General features: G+C 25.6%; 1 protein-coding gene across 1 annotated transcript in view; it reads left to right on the top strand.

Annotated features, from left to right (window-relative positions):
* Window positions 1-6,204: 6,204 nt before the first annotated feature.
* LOC100213224 (FHF complex subunit HOOK interacting protein 2A) overlaps window positions 6,205-17,039 on the top strand; it is a 47,528-nt gene continuing 36,693 nt past the window's right edge. The window contains exons 1-2 of the mRNA XM_065793611.1: window positions 6,205-6,348; window positions 14,842-14,920. Coding sequence (XP_065649683.1) covers window positions 6,286-6,348; window positions 14,842-14,920 — 142 coding nt within the window. The 5' untranslated portion in view covers window positions 6,205-6,285. The remainder of the gene's footprint in view (window positions 6,349-14,841; window positions 14,921-17,039) is intronic.

Here is a 17,039-nt window from a genome sequence, read left to right as displayed (position 1 = left end):
ATATGTTAAAAATCAATTTGAAATTAAAATAAGGTATATATTACATTATTTTTTCTATTCTTGCTATCGACATTCGTTACAAATTTTTGTTATTATGCTTTAACTTTTTTATATATCTCGAGGGGTAAACAGATTCTATCTGTTTACCAGCTTCGCACCCCTTCTTCATCTATTAGGCTGAATAAGAATGGCTTGTAATGAAATGTAATATTGACATCTATAAAGTAGAAACTGAACACGTGCATTGGTCAGATACAAGACACAAATCAACGAGTAAAGTTAGTTAATTAGGGTTGTCTAGAAAATGAGTTGCAAAATTAACTGTTTGAGTAAGAAACTTAGTGTAATGACCAAAAAAGTTACCAATAACAACCAAATCATTTAATGAATAACGAGAATGGGCTCGATCAACTTAATCAAAAATAACATCAAAAACAAAGCAGTCTATAGGAAAAGGAGAACAATAAAGAGCACAGAGAAAAATGATTGAATGAATACCTGCTAAACGGAATCGTATAAAGGAATAAGATTCTAACCGTAATTTCACAACAAATAGGTAAACTAATCCGTAAGTTTATGCCCAGGCTGCGCATGTAACTATTAAAGTTTTTACGGTTTATCAATACTGTGACACAAAGATTAAACAATCAAATTCAGTTAGTTTCATAAAAAAGATGTGTCAGGTAAATATTGCAAGAGGTAAGATTTAGCAGTTGAAATTATTTTAAAGGCCATGAATATTATAGTTATAACTAGACGGCGGTAAAGGTTTTTTATGTAAGCAATGAGCTATGCAGATGTCTTGTTAGTTAATCTTAAGTAATTACAAAAAGTTTTTATTAAATCAATAATTCATGCAAAAAATACTAACAGAGAATCCATCCATGCCCAATATGGTGCTATTAATATTCTAGATTGAATCTTTCTTTTTTAGAGTCATATTAAAGTTCGGGAAGCTTTACAATTAACCAGCGTTAGAACCATTAAACTGAATTTTAGAGTAGTATTCTCATAAAGAGATAACAGGAAGAGTTGCAAACCGACTAATACGGAGACACCAACACAAACATATTGCATGGAGACACAAGCAGAAATCAAATTGAATAGAATCAAGATGATTCATCGTTTATCATCCTAGGCCGGAATCACAGATTTACATCTATGTCAACCTAATTGATGAAGAAGTGGCGTGAGCCTGTTAAAAGAAATTTTCTGCTTACTCCAAAAGTCTTTCTCTATGAAGCATTTCTTTAAGGTAATAGCCGAATAAAAACTCTTAGATCAAAACTCTCTTCATCATTACAAGAAAAAAGGTATTGTCTGATGTTATGGTTGATGATTCTCAGATTTTCTAATCCTTGTATTTATCTTAGAAAATTCCAGAGACTTAAAATCTTTAAGAATATCAATTACAAAGACAATTATAATATTGCATCTCTTATACACTGATCTGGTTTCAATTACCTCTCTCAAGAGTAAGGAGGAACTCTATTCAAAAAATGTTCTCTTTTTCATCTTTTTAATAATGACTACACTGTTCCTGTCATTCTAAAGATAAAGAGGTTAGTTATTACAAACTGCTGCTAAACAAGTTAAGTAAATAATTTGAGATCTATATCATTGTTTCAACAATAATTGTTTTTGCCGAAGTGGACGTCCATAATTAATGTCATTAGTTTTTTCTGGCTTTTCGACCTCCTCTCCCCTTTGTCAAGCTGTCAATTTTTGGCTCAACTCCTCTCCCCCTCCTCCTTTTAAACCACGTCCGTTTTTGTAACGTGCCCCCTCCCCTCAAAAAAAAAAAAAATTAAAGAGGAGTATATACTATTAATTTTTTAATGGCAGGGGCAGATCCAGCTTTTTTTTATTATTTGAGATTACTAACTTGCAGACATGGAAAAAACTCTAAATATTTTTAGGTTTTTAGTTATTCAAATAAGGATGCTATGATAAATATTGCGACAATTGGAGCCTGGGAATGTAAAAGGCCTAAATTTTGGCCACAACTACCCCATATGTGAGAGCAAAAAGTTGATAAAATATTTTTTTCACTATTCTCAACTAAAGTTATATTCATCGATAACTTTTAAATCTCATAGTATAATCTCACAGCGTTCAAAAATTATGACCATATAAAATTTTAATTCACCTCAATTTTCAGGGGGTTACAAGTTTTATTCGGTCATAACTTTTAAATGTTAAAAGATTATTGTTTTATAAAATCTGCTTATAGATGGCCTAAATATAAAATTAAAAAAAGTTTTTTAAAATTGACATCATTTTAATAACAAGACCTCCTTTGTCAGTTATTTTCAAGCCTTTTAGCACCCCTCGCCCTCTATTTACTGACGCTATTTTGGGGATGAACCTTAATATAAAATAATATTGGCTCAAAATTTCTTCTTGAGGTTTTCAACTTTGCACTTAAAAGCAGTTTTCGATTTCTATTCTTTTTTCCGTTTCATTTTCCTTATGTGCGTAGTTTAAGTTATGGAATTTAAATCGATCGTGTAAATATGGCGTTTTAATAAATGCCATCGGTGAATGCTTTGTTATTTTGAAGTCAAGAACAACCAAAAAATAAAGTTATGTTATTTAAATAGTGCTATTTATGATTTCTCATACAATAGTTTGAATTTATATTACATATTGCTACAGTATTACAAAAATAAAAGTAAAATTATAAAACAAGTGTGATGTTTCCATCGTGGAATTCTAAATCATGAAATTTTAAAACAAATTTGTTCGATATTTTGTTTTTATTTTTGTTATACTGCAACATTATATAATATAGTAAATCTATTGTATAAGAAAGCATAAAAAGTACAATTAAAAATAACATTTATGTTATATGTTAAGGTAGTCAAAGCATTCGGCAAACTACAACTCAAGAGTTTTAAACTTAAATATTGTATCTTACTGTATATTAGTGTGGAGTTAGTTATGTTACTCCCAAATTGCTTTACTTCCTTTACCTTTCATATCAGTTAACTTAAATCCTCATCATTCAATATTAGATAATTATTTTTGCTAATTTGTATATATATATATATATATATATATATATATATATATATATATATATATATATATATATATATATATACATATATATATATATATATGTATATAAATATATATATATATATATATATATATATATATATATATATATATATATATATATATATTATTATTATTATTATTATTGTTGTTGTTATTATTGTAATAAATATATTTCAGACAACAGGTATATATAATTTGAGTGCCTGGTTCATAGTTTTTAAAAGAAAAATATTATTTTAATACTTGATTAAGTGAATGCATAGAATTAAAGTACAACCCATCAACTGATTAAGAAAAGCATGTCTACAGTTTAAGATAATTGTATTAAAAGATGGTAATCTGAACTCTAAAAGCATGAGAGATACTATTATATTTGTCATAACCAAAAAACATTTTAGCACATTTTTTGTAACAATACTTAAGGTGTGCCATTGTTTTATCATTATAATTTTGCCACAGAGGAGCACCATATAAACAAATGCTATATGATTTAAACAATTTAACCTTTACTCTGGCAGAACATAAATGAAAGCGTCTAATTAGAATGTTCATACGTGTGTCAAGACCCTTCATCTCCTTGGTTAGGTCATTTTTAACTATATGGCCAAGGTACTCAAAAGGTTCAACAAAAGCAATTCTACATCTTGTTATGCATAATTTTGGGAAGGAGTTTGATATAATTTTTGATTTTTGAGTTGGATTAAACAATCACACACAGATATATACGTATATATATACATAAATATATATATATATATATATATATATATATATATATATATATATATATATATATATATATATATATATATATATATATATATATATATATATATATGCTAAGATCTGCTGTCTAGCAGACGTCTGTTCAGCATCTACGAACTTGTTTAATCAATTCTTGAATTCATTTACACTTCTTGAATCAATCACTTGCAATGGTATCACCATGATACTAAATAACTTCATTGCTTCTCTTGGCTGTTTTAAAATGTTGTATCCTCAATAAGTCCCCTCTTTTCCTTCTCTGTTTCAGATTTTCTACATTAAGACTAGTTTGACGGTCTTATAATTTTAATTTCTTATTGCTGGTATAAACTTGGTTGTTCTTTTCTGTACAGTTTCTAGCGCCTCTATGACTTTTTTTTAAAGGATTCTTAATAGATACACAATATTCTAAATGAGGTTGAACAAAGGTTGTATATAATCTAACAAATATCACATACCTAAAGCATGTCTAGGATTATATTAGGTTTGTTTATGGCATGTCTGATGTGGCAAATTCTTTTAAATTTATTGTTAAAAATCAAACCAAGGTTTTGTTAATTTTTTTTGTTTCAAGAATAAAAACAGGTCCAGTATTGCCTTCCATAATAAAGTTGAATTTATTGAGATTTTTGCTTGGTGTTATACTGAATTTCATGACTTAGCATTTCTTAATGTTAAAGGACATATCCCATAACATGGACCAATCTATGAGAGCATTAAGATCATTTTGAACTGATAGGATATTCAAATTATTTTTAATCATATCCATGAGCTGGCTATCTTCCTCAAAAAGCTCTCAAAAATTATATTATAATATTCAATTACAATTCTGACTAAATTTGGCATATCATTTATATATATCAAAAACAACACTAGACTAAGGACTGATTTTTGTGGTACTCCACTCATTGCTTTTGCCCAATCAGAATATACATAATTTAAAACTACTCCTTGTCTTCTATTAAAAAAAATCAGAAATCCAAATTACTTTTATATCAAATCCAAACCTATTTAGTTTTAAGATTTGTGTTATTTAAGTTTGTGGCTAACTCTGTCAAAGGTTTCGGAAAAATCCAGTAAGATTAGGACATTTATAAAGCTATGTATGTTTTACCAAGGAAACAAAACTATAATTACTGAGAATGTTTTACTGAGGAAACTAAAACTATAATTAAACGAAACTACAATTACAGAGACTTTAAATGTAGTTTAGTGCCTCATGACTGACAATCTTTAACAGTGTCTACAATAAAGGCAAATCTGTTATTCAACTTCTCTTGCATAGTTCAGATTTTGTTGCCTCAAATTGCAATCTTTTAAATTGTCTGTTAATTGTCATCTTGCTTTATAAACTTCATCTTTTCTCTTATAGTAACTTCCAACTCTAATAAGTGGTTGCTTGCAGCCTTGTCGCAATTAAAGATGTTTAAAAAAACATATCCATGTTAAAAAATTTTTGAATAAAAAAATATTTTAAAGGGTGCCCCAAGACCCTTTAAAATCATGTGTTCTCTCACTGATCTCTCCTTGATCTTTTTTTTTTTTTTGTTATTCACCTTCTCAAGGCCGAGAAGGCCACTACAGATGGAGGCTACTTAATAGTGGTTATAACCCTCTCTCAACTCTATAACTCCAAAACACAAACCTTGACGAACAAGGCCGCTGCGCGGAGAAACAAGTTGAGCGCGGTACTACCAGGGACATGGTGGGGATCGAACTCACAACCTCTCGCTTATAAAGCGAGCGCTTTACCACTACACCACTACTGCATCTCACTTGCAATTGAAGTCAAAGAGACTGGATGGTAGTTAATTGGTTTATATTGAAATCCTTTTTTGAAGATGGATGAGATAAGCATCTTTCCAGAGCAAAGGAACTCTAATTGTTTCAAAAGATTTAATAAATATATAGGATAGTCAAAAACTCATATTCTTAGAAAAGTCTGTTCCCAACCACTAAAAGTGTTCTTTTTAATAAAATAACACTAGATTTGAAAATTTTTTGATTTAAAAAATATTTTAAGGGGTGCCCCAAGACCCTTAAAATTTAATTGGGCATTATTAAATTTTTTTTTTCATACATATATATATATATATATATATATATATATATATATATATATATATATATATATATATATATATATATATATATATAATATACTTGTGCAAATATTTTTTTTATTTTGGATTAGATTAAAGTTTTTTTTTAGGATTAGATTGTAGTTTTATGTATTAATGGTTTTTTTCGGTTTTGAATAGTTTATTAAATTTTTCAAATCTAATGGCCTTTTATAGGCGGAATAATTGTTATAATAAATAAAAATGAAACAATTTTTTTTTTACTTTTGTATCGCTTCTTTTTTACTTGCAATAATTTAGGTATGTTGATATCAGTTAAGGGATTCTCATACAAAATAAAATACATTGCATTACATTTAATGTTTAAATACTAATGAAACGAACTAAGAAAATGTTCACAAGGTTTACGTCAATGCTTCATAATGCTGTTGATGCAGTAAGTTTATATTTTTTTAAATTGTGTAAAAATGTTTTGCAATGTTTAATTTATAAAGACTTGTCAGAATGCATTTCTGATATGTCTTTATTGATCAAAAACTGTATAAAATGAAAAAAATCAGATATGTGATTTTCTACTAATTTATTATTGCTCTGTTCTTTTAAGAAAATTGAGCACTCTATTTCAGAGAAGTCCACTTGTAGTCACCCGGCTACAAGTGGACTTCTCTAAAATGAGGCGACTAAATTTTGTGAAGGGTGACTAAAAATATTTCTTTGATGCAATTAAGTTGCCTGAAGGAATGCCTATGATATTTTTTTGCAGTTCTAGTTTTTTTTATTAATTCAATGGTTCTATAAGTAGCAACCTTTCTGCTCCTGAAGTTAAATTCTTTCTTAATTTCTTTAAGATCATAACTTTATGGGACTGGGACTCCATGTCTGGGATCCGTGATATTTTTCATGATGCCCTATGACGGATCAAAATCTTTCTGCTGACAAATGTGCTTCTTACACATTTACACTTTGAATTAGATTTCTCTCATTGTGCTGCTGCAATTTCCAAACATAACCATTACTTTCATATCTATTGCCAAAATAATTCTCCAGAAAATAGAGGTCTGTTTACTATTTTTTTTTTTTTTTTTTTTTTTGTTATTCACCTCCTCAAGGCCGAGAAGGCCACTACAGATGAGGAGGCTACTTATTAGTGGTTATAACCCTCTCTCAACTTTATAGCTCCGAAACACGAACCTTGACGAACAAGGCCGCTGCGCGGAGAAACAAGTTGAGCGCGGTACTACCAGGGACGTAGTGGGGATCGAACTCGGAACCTCTCGCTTATGAAGCGAGCGCTTTACCACTACACCACTACCACAGTTACCACTACACCACTACCGCAGTACTATTGCTAGAAACCATTGTAAAAAAGTTTTATCTAACAGCAAAGCCCGCTGTTTTTGAAATCTTGTATTTCATCTCAAAATTTAGTCTCGAGAGACTTCTTGAAAATCTTTAGCATTATCTATAATTAAGGCAAATCTGGTATTCCACCTCTCTTGCATGGTTCAGATTTTGTTACCTCACCTACAGGCAAACCTGAATTATTAACTAAAATTTTTTCATCAACCTCATCTCTCCACTAATTTTTCCACTAATCACTAATCACATCCTACCTGATATAGCTTACAAAAAGGTTGATCCATTGTTTGACATTCATATCATTCCAGCTTCTGGGTAACTCCATATGAAATCATCCAAGAAAAAAATTTTTGACACCCTTACGTCTCAGAGTTTGTTTATTTTTATCTTACTTGTAGTCCATATTAAAAAAATAATAACTGCGAAAATTTTAGTTAAAAATACACATTTTTAACTAAAATTTTCAAAGATATTGTCAGTTGAAATAATGCTGACTCAGCATTTTAGTGATTATCTGAAGCAACCACAAAGCAACTTTGACATATAGTACCTTCATAATGGCTTGGGAAATTTCCTAAAATTTGGTACCCCAATAGATTTTTACTTGAGGAATCCAAAATAGCACCCTCAAGACTCAATTGTCTCAGGAAATGCCTCATTTATCCAATTTTGTTCAAAATTATTGACTTGTAAATTCATGGTTTTTGGAGGTAAAATAAAAACTGTAGCCTTAAATCCAGAGTAAAAAGTTTAATTGTATATAAATTTTTATCTTAGGTCTACTGAAAGAAATTAGATTCATTAATTGTCTATATTACTTGATCAATATTTGCATTTGAAAATTGAGTCTTTTTAGAAAAGTTTAAACTTTGTAACGAAAGCAATTTAAATGTTTTTAAAACATTTATTTGAATAAAACATCAAATATTGTTATTTATTGACTAGTTAGCCTGGAGAGGGCCAGGGGGCCTCTGACTAACTCTGCCTCCCCCCAATCTCCCTGGAAGATTGGGGGGGGGGGGGCAGAGTTTTTTTTTTTTAATATGTTAAATGAATTAATAATAATAATTAAAATTCAATTTGAAAACATATTTTTTTTTAGTTAAAGTTTGAGAAACAATTTATTTTCATTATTTCAAATCAATAAATACTTGCCTCTTATTTCAAAGTAAGCACTCAAAACTGAGATCTTTTCAAAATTTTAAAAAATCATAAACTTTAAAACCAAAGATATTCAAATGTTTTTTATAACATTTTAACAATCAATATCTTTATAGTATTATTTAGTAGTTTAAGACTAATATAGTCATTGACATAATAAGGTGGACAGTGGGATTTATTTAAAAACCCCTCCTCAGCCTTCCATCCAAGGATTTAAAAAAAAAAAGAGGAAGACAAATTCTAAGTGCAAAATAGGTAAATAAAATTACAACAAAATTATTTTAAATATGTTTAATTTTTTTTTTAACCAACTGCTTATATTCTCCAAATCTAAATCAGATATGTTGTATGTATGACCTGATATTGTTGTGGGTGTAGAAATTAGGCATATAACTTCAGAATTGAGCAACCAACACTCTTCATTTCTAATTGGCCACATGAAGGTCCATGTGGATGCATGAATCTGACTTTTATATCAAGCTCACTTACATCTTCAGCAATCTCTACCCACCAAAGTACTTCATAAAAACATGCAATTTAATCCAATTTTTTGATGTTTAATGAAATCTCTTTATTATATTTGCTTTTTGGAATGATATCAAATATTTCAATGCTTGTATCAATACTTGTTTTTTTATAAGTTATAGTATTTGAAGCAATTGGAATAAAAAAAAAGCATGCGTTTCCTGGGAAGGCTTATATATATATATATATATATATATATATATATATATATATATATATATATATATATATATATATATATATATATATATATATATATATATATATATATATATATATATATGTATATATATATATATATGTATATATATATATGTATATATATATTTATATATATATATATAAATCAGTAAAAACACTTATCTAATTTTTAGTTGTCTTCAACAGCATGTTTCACCATCAGTAAGATCATTTGGAAGCATCAGGCTCCCTGATGAACCTACTGATGGTGAGACATGCTGTTGAATACAACTAAAAATTAGATAAGTGTTTTTTTACTAATTTATTATTGCTCTGTTCTTTAAGAACATTGAGCACTCTATTTGTAGAACACACTAACATAATATATATATATATATATATATATATATATATATATATATATATATTATATATATATATATATATATATATATATATATATATATATATATATATATATATATACACATATATAATTTTCAGGCCTCATTTTAAATAAAAAATGCTTAAGGCATTAGCCTAATGTGAATTTGACGTCATATGTTTTTGTTTTTTAAAGACATTAACTTTTTTAAATTACTGCAATAATACTAATTAATATACATATATTATTATTATCATTTAATACGGCTCTTTGCAAGTTTTGATAATTGGCGCTTTTAAAAAATTTGCTTAAAAAAAACAAAGTAAACGTAAAATGCAATTTTTAACTTAATTGATTCCATAACTACAATTAAACTGCTACTAAGTTTCTCAAATGCTTTATTGCAATGTAATAAAAGTCGATCATTGAAAAAAATATTCAGATTAGAGTTTAAACCAAAATAAGTACAGAAGCTATCAAAAAATTATTACAAACGGTTTTATTGTGAAAATAGTATTTCATATAAAAAAATTATTTACATTAATAATATATAAATATATTTTACAAATAGATTTTTAAAAATTTCATACACATCTGTTTTATTCCTTTGCTTGTCTCAAATATCGTTGCTGAAAAAAGCACCCTATATACTAGAAGACAAAATAATTACGATAATCTTGAAATAATCGCGTCTGCGAACTATTTTTTAACTATCCCAGGGCACAAAAAATTGTTTTTTTTTAAATAAACGTTGGTGTACATATCTTTATTTACAGACGAAAGTCTAATTAAAGAGATTTATGTCAAATAATGGAATTTTATTTTTCCAATAATTTTTATTCAAGTTAATAAGTTTTTAAATATCTTAAAGATGCTTGGTAAATTCCTCTTGAAAATATCATATTGGTGCTGTTAAACACACAATAAAAAGTGGAAACTATAGTAAACATAATATTTCTATATATTTTATTAGGTGAACATGGAAGTTCACATCTTTTAACTTATAAAGCGTTTCAATAATTCACGGCAAAAAACTAAACTTATCTACTAAAAAAAAACAACAGTTTTAAATAAAGGAAACAAAATTGTAATAAAATATCAAGTTTAGTTAAATAATTTAAAAAAGTAACATAAATTTTTTTTTTTTAAATACAACTTTTGTATTCTTTCTTTTAGAGTCATTGTTGAAAAAAACATTATCTTTTATAACAATTTAACAACAATTGAAAGTTTTTATATGTAATTTATTCACAATTTTTATCAGTCCATATAATTAAGAAACTAATTTGCTATTTACGCTAGAACTATAAGAAATTTTGTTAATTTTTTATCTTATGTTTATTCATTTATTATGCTTATTTTTCTTTTGGCTTTTAAAAATGTTTTTGCTATATTTGACGTTTTTCTCAATACTTACATAAAAGGAAAATAAGAAAATAAGTTGTTATTTATTTGTAAAAATTATTATTTGATAAATAAATTTTGTAATGACAAAATAAGTTAAATTAAAAAATAACATAGTTTCTTTAATAAATGTATTTACCACATTTAATGCTTGTCTGAATTTGTTTCTTTTATGTTGCCCAATTTCCAATGTTAATACGAGTTACTAGAGATAGAGAACATAATGATTGTTCTGTTTAAAAAAATGTATTTAAAAACTTAAATAAAAGTTTTAAATAGGCTCCTAAAAATTTTGTTAAAAATGTTCAGTAAATTAACAATGCACTAGCCCACAAGAATTTGGAGCATCGTTTCATTTTTTTACATGAAAAACTTGTTAAAAAAAAATTGCAAAAAAATTGTATATCAAAAAATATTTTTATTTTTATTATATTCATTATATTATTCTTATCTGCTTTTATCCTCGATTTGTGTAAATTTTGGTAGTGGAAAATAACTAACACCCTAAAAATAAAAAAACAAAAAGATATTAGGTATATTATTTTTTTGACAACAATTTTTTTTTTGATATTCAATTTTTTTAGCTTATTTTATTTAAATTTTCAGTTTCGTATAGTCTTTGATTCTTTTCTTTGAGTATTGCTGTTTTATTCTCTAGTTTCTTATAGCTTTATTTTGCCGGGAATTCTTAAAATGTTTACTATATAAAAACGTGGTCAAGTTGTCTAAAAAAATTATTTAAGCGTGGACAAACAAGGCATGCGACCACATGCACTTCCTGGAAGGTTTGATATATATATGTTTTTTTGTATAATGTTTTTTGTATAATAATTTACAAAAAAAAAATCTTGTTCATTTAACAATGATCAATATTATAAAAACAAATGTTTTATAAAATAGATCTGATATATTTAGTAAATATTAAATTGGAAAAAATATAACTTTTTCTTGGTACTCAGAGTTTCAAGCCTGGTGGCAATCATCAGCCATATATTTTTAAATCAAGAAATTAAAAAACCATTATAAATAAAATATACAAAATAAAATATACAAATTAAGCAATGCAATTGGATCTTATGTCAAAAAATCAATTTAAACCTAATAATTTATGTATTTAATATATTTATAATTTATAATAATTTACAAAGCATTATGCATAGTATAGTAATTTTTAAAAAATGTACTATAAATATGTTTTCCTTTCCAAATTTTAGTATGCCTTAATGAAATGCTGTTTTAAATTTCACTCAAAATAATTTACCATCTCTTAACCATCACAAAATTAATGGTTAATATGATATTGAAATTGACGGTAATACGTTTACTAGTTGTGTTTTTAAAAGTGTTAAAAGTGTCGCGTAAGATAAAAAAAGTGATGTAACAGTAAAAAGTTAAAAAGTAACAACTTTTTAGTTACTTTAACACATAACGACTTTGACTGTTTATGTTCACAAATTTGCTACATTTTTTTCAGTTAATTAAAAATATAGAATGCTTTTTATTTCTATTTAATGTAAATTACCTAATTTTGGTAACCTTGAGCTTTAAACATTCATATCTCAGATATAAGCAAGATATAAACAAGCATTTTTCAATTTTTTATCCTAATATGTGTAAACAATTATATCTTTAGTTTATAAAGTAAAAATAAAATAAAATATTTAAACTAGCATTGAATATTTTATTTAAAATGATAACATTTAGTTCGACAGAATATTCAATACTATTTTAAAAGTTTTTCAACAGAATATTCAATACCATTACAAAATAAATATTATATTATAAAAAACAAAAATTAAATTATTTACATTTTGTTATTGAAAGCGTTATTGTAAAAAAAGCAGCCTAAAAACACTTTTTTAGAACAATTAACATTATATTAATAAAACAGTAACATTTTTATTGTTATAGTTTCCTTTTTTTTGTTCATGCTAGTTCTCGTTTACAACGCTTAATAATGCGTTACTAAGCAACAAAAACTGTTGTTTATGCTCATGGGCGCTCACATGACTTTTTTTGTGATTTTCCATTGGATTTCAATAAATAGTATTTCTATAAAGAAAGCACAAATTACATATGATTCTGACTGCATAAATCTTATCATTTTCTGTGATGGTTTCAGTTCCAAATCCCTTGTGAAACTAAAAATTCATTGCGAAAATGCTAGGCATTTAAAAGTCTTTAAATAGCTTCTTACTCTTCAAAATACTATCCATATTTTAGCTTTTAAAACTTTGAAGAAAATGCAAGGTTCCAATCCCACACTGTCCATTTTTGAAATTGTTTTTCTTTTAAATACTGCTGATCATATATTTGCTTTGTAACCATTTATCTTTTCTTTTTTGTATATAAAACTCTTTGTTGTATGTTGATGAATGATAAACATCTCCTCGCATTCAGATTTCTAAATATATGGCACCCCATTATATATATATATATATATATATATATATATATATATATATATATATATATATATATATATATATATATATATATATATATATATATATATATATATATATATATATATAAATATATATATATATATATATATATAATATATATATATATATATATATATATATATATATATATATATATATATATATATATATGTATATAAATAAATTTTTCAGACATTTTAAGCTTGTCTATTGCTATAAATTAGTTTTGTGTTATATTTATTGTTACTAAAGGATTATTATCCTTATTAAGATTGTGTTAAAAAAGTTATTTTGTGTTATTTAACTGTATAAAAGTTTAATTAACAGCATTTATTTGCTAAAATTTTCATCAGGTACAAATGGTCTCAAAATTCTTATTTAGTCATGTGAGAATATATTTAATGAAATTTGATTTGTAAAGCAACATTATTTTATTTTATAAAATAAGCAATGTACGCTTAGCAAACATTAGTTTATATTAAAAATAAAATTACTTAATTTATAATACCTTTATTGTGTTGAAATAAAGGCAATAAATAGAGATATTTATTGCCTTTATTTCACAATATACTACACAATAAAGACATTCTTTTTCAAGTGATATAATTTTACAGTATCCACATTTACACCACTGTTCAGCGGCAACATTCAAACAATTTAATTTTAACACTTTAGCAATATAAAAATTCAAATTTTTATAAGTTATTTAATTCTAACAATTTCAAAAACATTACTGATTTTTTTCAACAGATTTTTTTATCGTTTTGAATGTATTAACTGATGATTTTTATATAAAGTTTAAAAATAATAATTTTTATTGTAAAAAATGCATACTTATACAATTTATAAATAAAAAAAATTGTATGCAACTTTCATTGGTTCTTAAAACAAGATTTCTCAAGAGAGACATAAAGTCATAATAATTCATGATTCATAACAGAGTTATGAATCTTAACAGAGTTTTACAGACAAAGAAAAAAAAAGGAGAAGTTGTGAAAAAAACATTTTTTATAGTTTTTATAAAGATCCTTTACATCTAGATTGTCTCAACCCGAATTCTCTGTTGATTTATGTACTGAAGACTATACATATAGCTATTTTAGTTTGACGCCATTAATGATATTTTATGCATGGCTAAGTTTGCAAAAATATTAACTGAAAGAAGATTGTTTTGGGAAGCAATAATTTTAAAGCCAAAAGCCAAATAAAAATTTAAATCTGATCATATCATATGAATGTACTCTCAAAATGTACACAAGTGTACCAATTGATTTTGTTTTATGGGTATTAAGACTAGTTTTAACCTCTTATTTAGTTTTTTTTTTGTATTTTTCTTTTTAAATTAACAAATACAATTGTAACTTTAACTTGAAACATTGTTTAAAAACAATATTTTTAACACACTGCTCTTTATGTTTTTATATAGTATAGATGGTATTTTTTAGTAAAGATTTTTATTCTGTTTTAGTTGTCACCTGAAGTGAGTATATTAGAACAGTTTAAGTATCATTGGAAATGCATTACACAGTATTTGGTTGACACTGATAGTAGGTTTTAATATTTTACCTTTATTTCTATTATTTTGATGAAAAAGTTAATGAATAGAAATTAAATGTATTTATATTTTCTGCATCATAATATTTGCCGATATTCATTTATTATCTTAAGTGAACTCTAATGTTTTAAATTGAGCATTTTTTTAATATTATCAAAAATAAATTTGTTAAAATATATAAATAAAACTATAAAGTTAACTTATTAAACTTTTTTTAGTAAAATTTCCTATTGTATAAAGTGCATTTTTATGATATTTAATTAGTGTTGTTAGATCATATTATGTATATATATAAATATAATATATAAATATAATATAATATAATATAATGTAATATATATATATATAAATATAAATATAAATATATATATATATATATATATATATATATATATAAATATAAATATATATATATATTTATATATATATATATATATATATATATATATATATATATATATATATCAGTCTTCTTCGTTTAGCCAGCGCTTTTGCCCTTAAGTCTTTTCGCGCTTGCCAAAACGCCCACAAAAACATTGGCTCATAAAAAAGCGCTTGTCAAAAAAAATAGAAGCGCTTTGTTTTAAATTGCAACAAAACTATTTTGTTCATTTATTCAATTTTTATAAAAAATGCCTTTTTTTTACCAGCTTTTTTTTAAAATTTATTTATCTAGTATTTATTCAAAGCATTCTTTTCGCTATTTTTATTATATTTTGAATAGCAGACAAAATGAAATTTTTAAATTGTGCTGGCTAACTTAAAAATAACCATCCTGCCAGTGCTTTTCTGTGCACTGGCATTAGTTTTCAAATGGAGAAGACATATATATATATATATATATATATATATATATATATATATATATATATATATATATATATATATATATATATATATATATATATGTATATAGCCCCTAACTGGTTGTCAGAAAGATTTCCCGTATTTTGTTGACAAAAAATGAAAATTAAAATGTAAGACTGGATTTTTTTGTTTTGATTACTTGATAGTATGCCTGCCCCAACCAAACTCTTAGTCGATGTAGCAGCACTCCTTGTGGGTCAGGCTACAAGATAGTTGATGAAGCAACATTCCGTTGTGAGTCAGGCTATTTGTCAGTCGATGTAGCAGCACTTTGTTGCAAGTCAGGCTTTAAGATAGTCGATGTAGCAACACTTCTTGCTTGGTTTACAGTAACAATAATAAAAATAAAAACAATTTATTCAAAAAAACTAAAAAAAAAAAAATCTTATCAAAAAAATAATAATAAAAACATATTAAAAAAATAAAAATAAAAACATTGTTTATGTTATTAAAAATATTCAGAATGTTTTAAAAACATTCTGGTCAATTAAATTTGCGTTTTTGCGGTTTTTTTAAAAAACGAATAATTTCTAATAAAAACATATTAAAAAAATAAAAATAAAAACATTGTTTATATTATTAAAAATATTCAGAATGTTTTAAAAACACTCTGGTCAATTAAGTTTGCGTTTTTGCGGTTTTTTTAAAAAACAAATAATTTCTAATTAAATTAATGGTTTTAACTTTCTGACAACACGCAAATGTTGGACAAAAGTCAAAAGTAATGAAAAGTGACAAATTTGTTGGCGTAAAAATCATTTTTTTCCTTCTGTACTCCCAAATGCAACAATCTCTCTCTCTCTCTCTCTCTCTCTCTCTCTCTCTCTCTATATATATATATATATATATATATGTATATATATATATATATTTATATATATATACATATATAGTTCTATAGTTTGTTGCGTTTGGGAAGCACGGAAGGAAAAAAGTGATTCTTACGCCAACATATACGTCACTTTTAATTACTTTTGACTTTCGTCCAACATTTGCGTGTTGGACGAAAGTCAAAACCATTAATTTAATTACAAATTAATCGTTTTATAAAAAAACCACAAAAACGCAAATTTAATTGACCAGAATGTTATTAAAGACATTCTGAATGTTTTTAAAACATTCTGAATGTTTTTAACAATATAAACAATGTTTTTATTAATTTTTTTTTTTTAATAAAATGTTTTTATTTTTATTTTTTTTAATAAAATGTTTTTATTTTTATTTTTTTTTACTGTAAATCATGC

The sequence above is a fragment of the Hydra vulgaris genome, chromosome 03 (assembly GCF_038396675.1).
Source record: "Hydra vulgaris chromosome 03, alternate assembly HydraT2T_AEP".
Taxonomy (NCBI): Eukaryota; Metazoa; Cnidaria; class Hydrozoa; order Anthoathecata; family Hydridae; genus Hydra; species Hydra vulgaris.
This window is presented reverse-complemented; position numbering and strand designations above follow the sequence as displayed.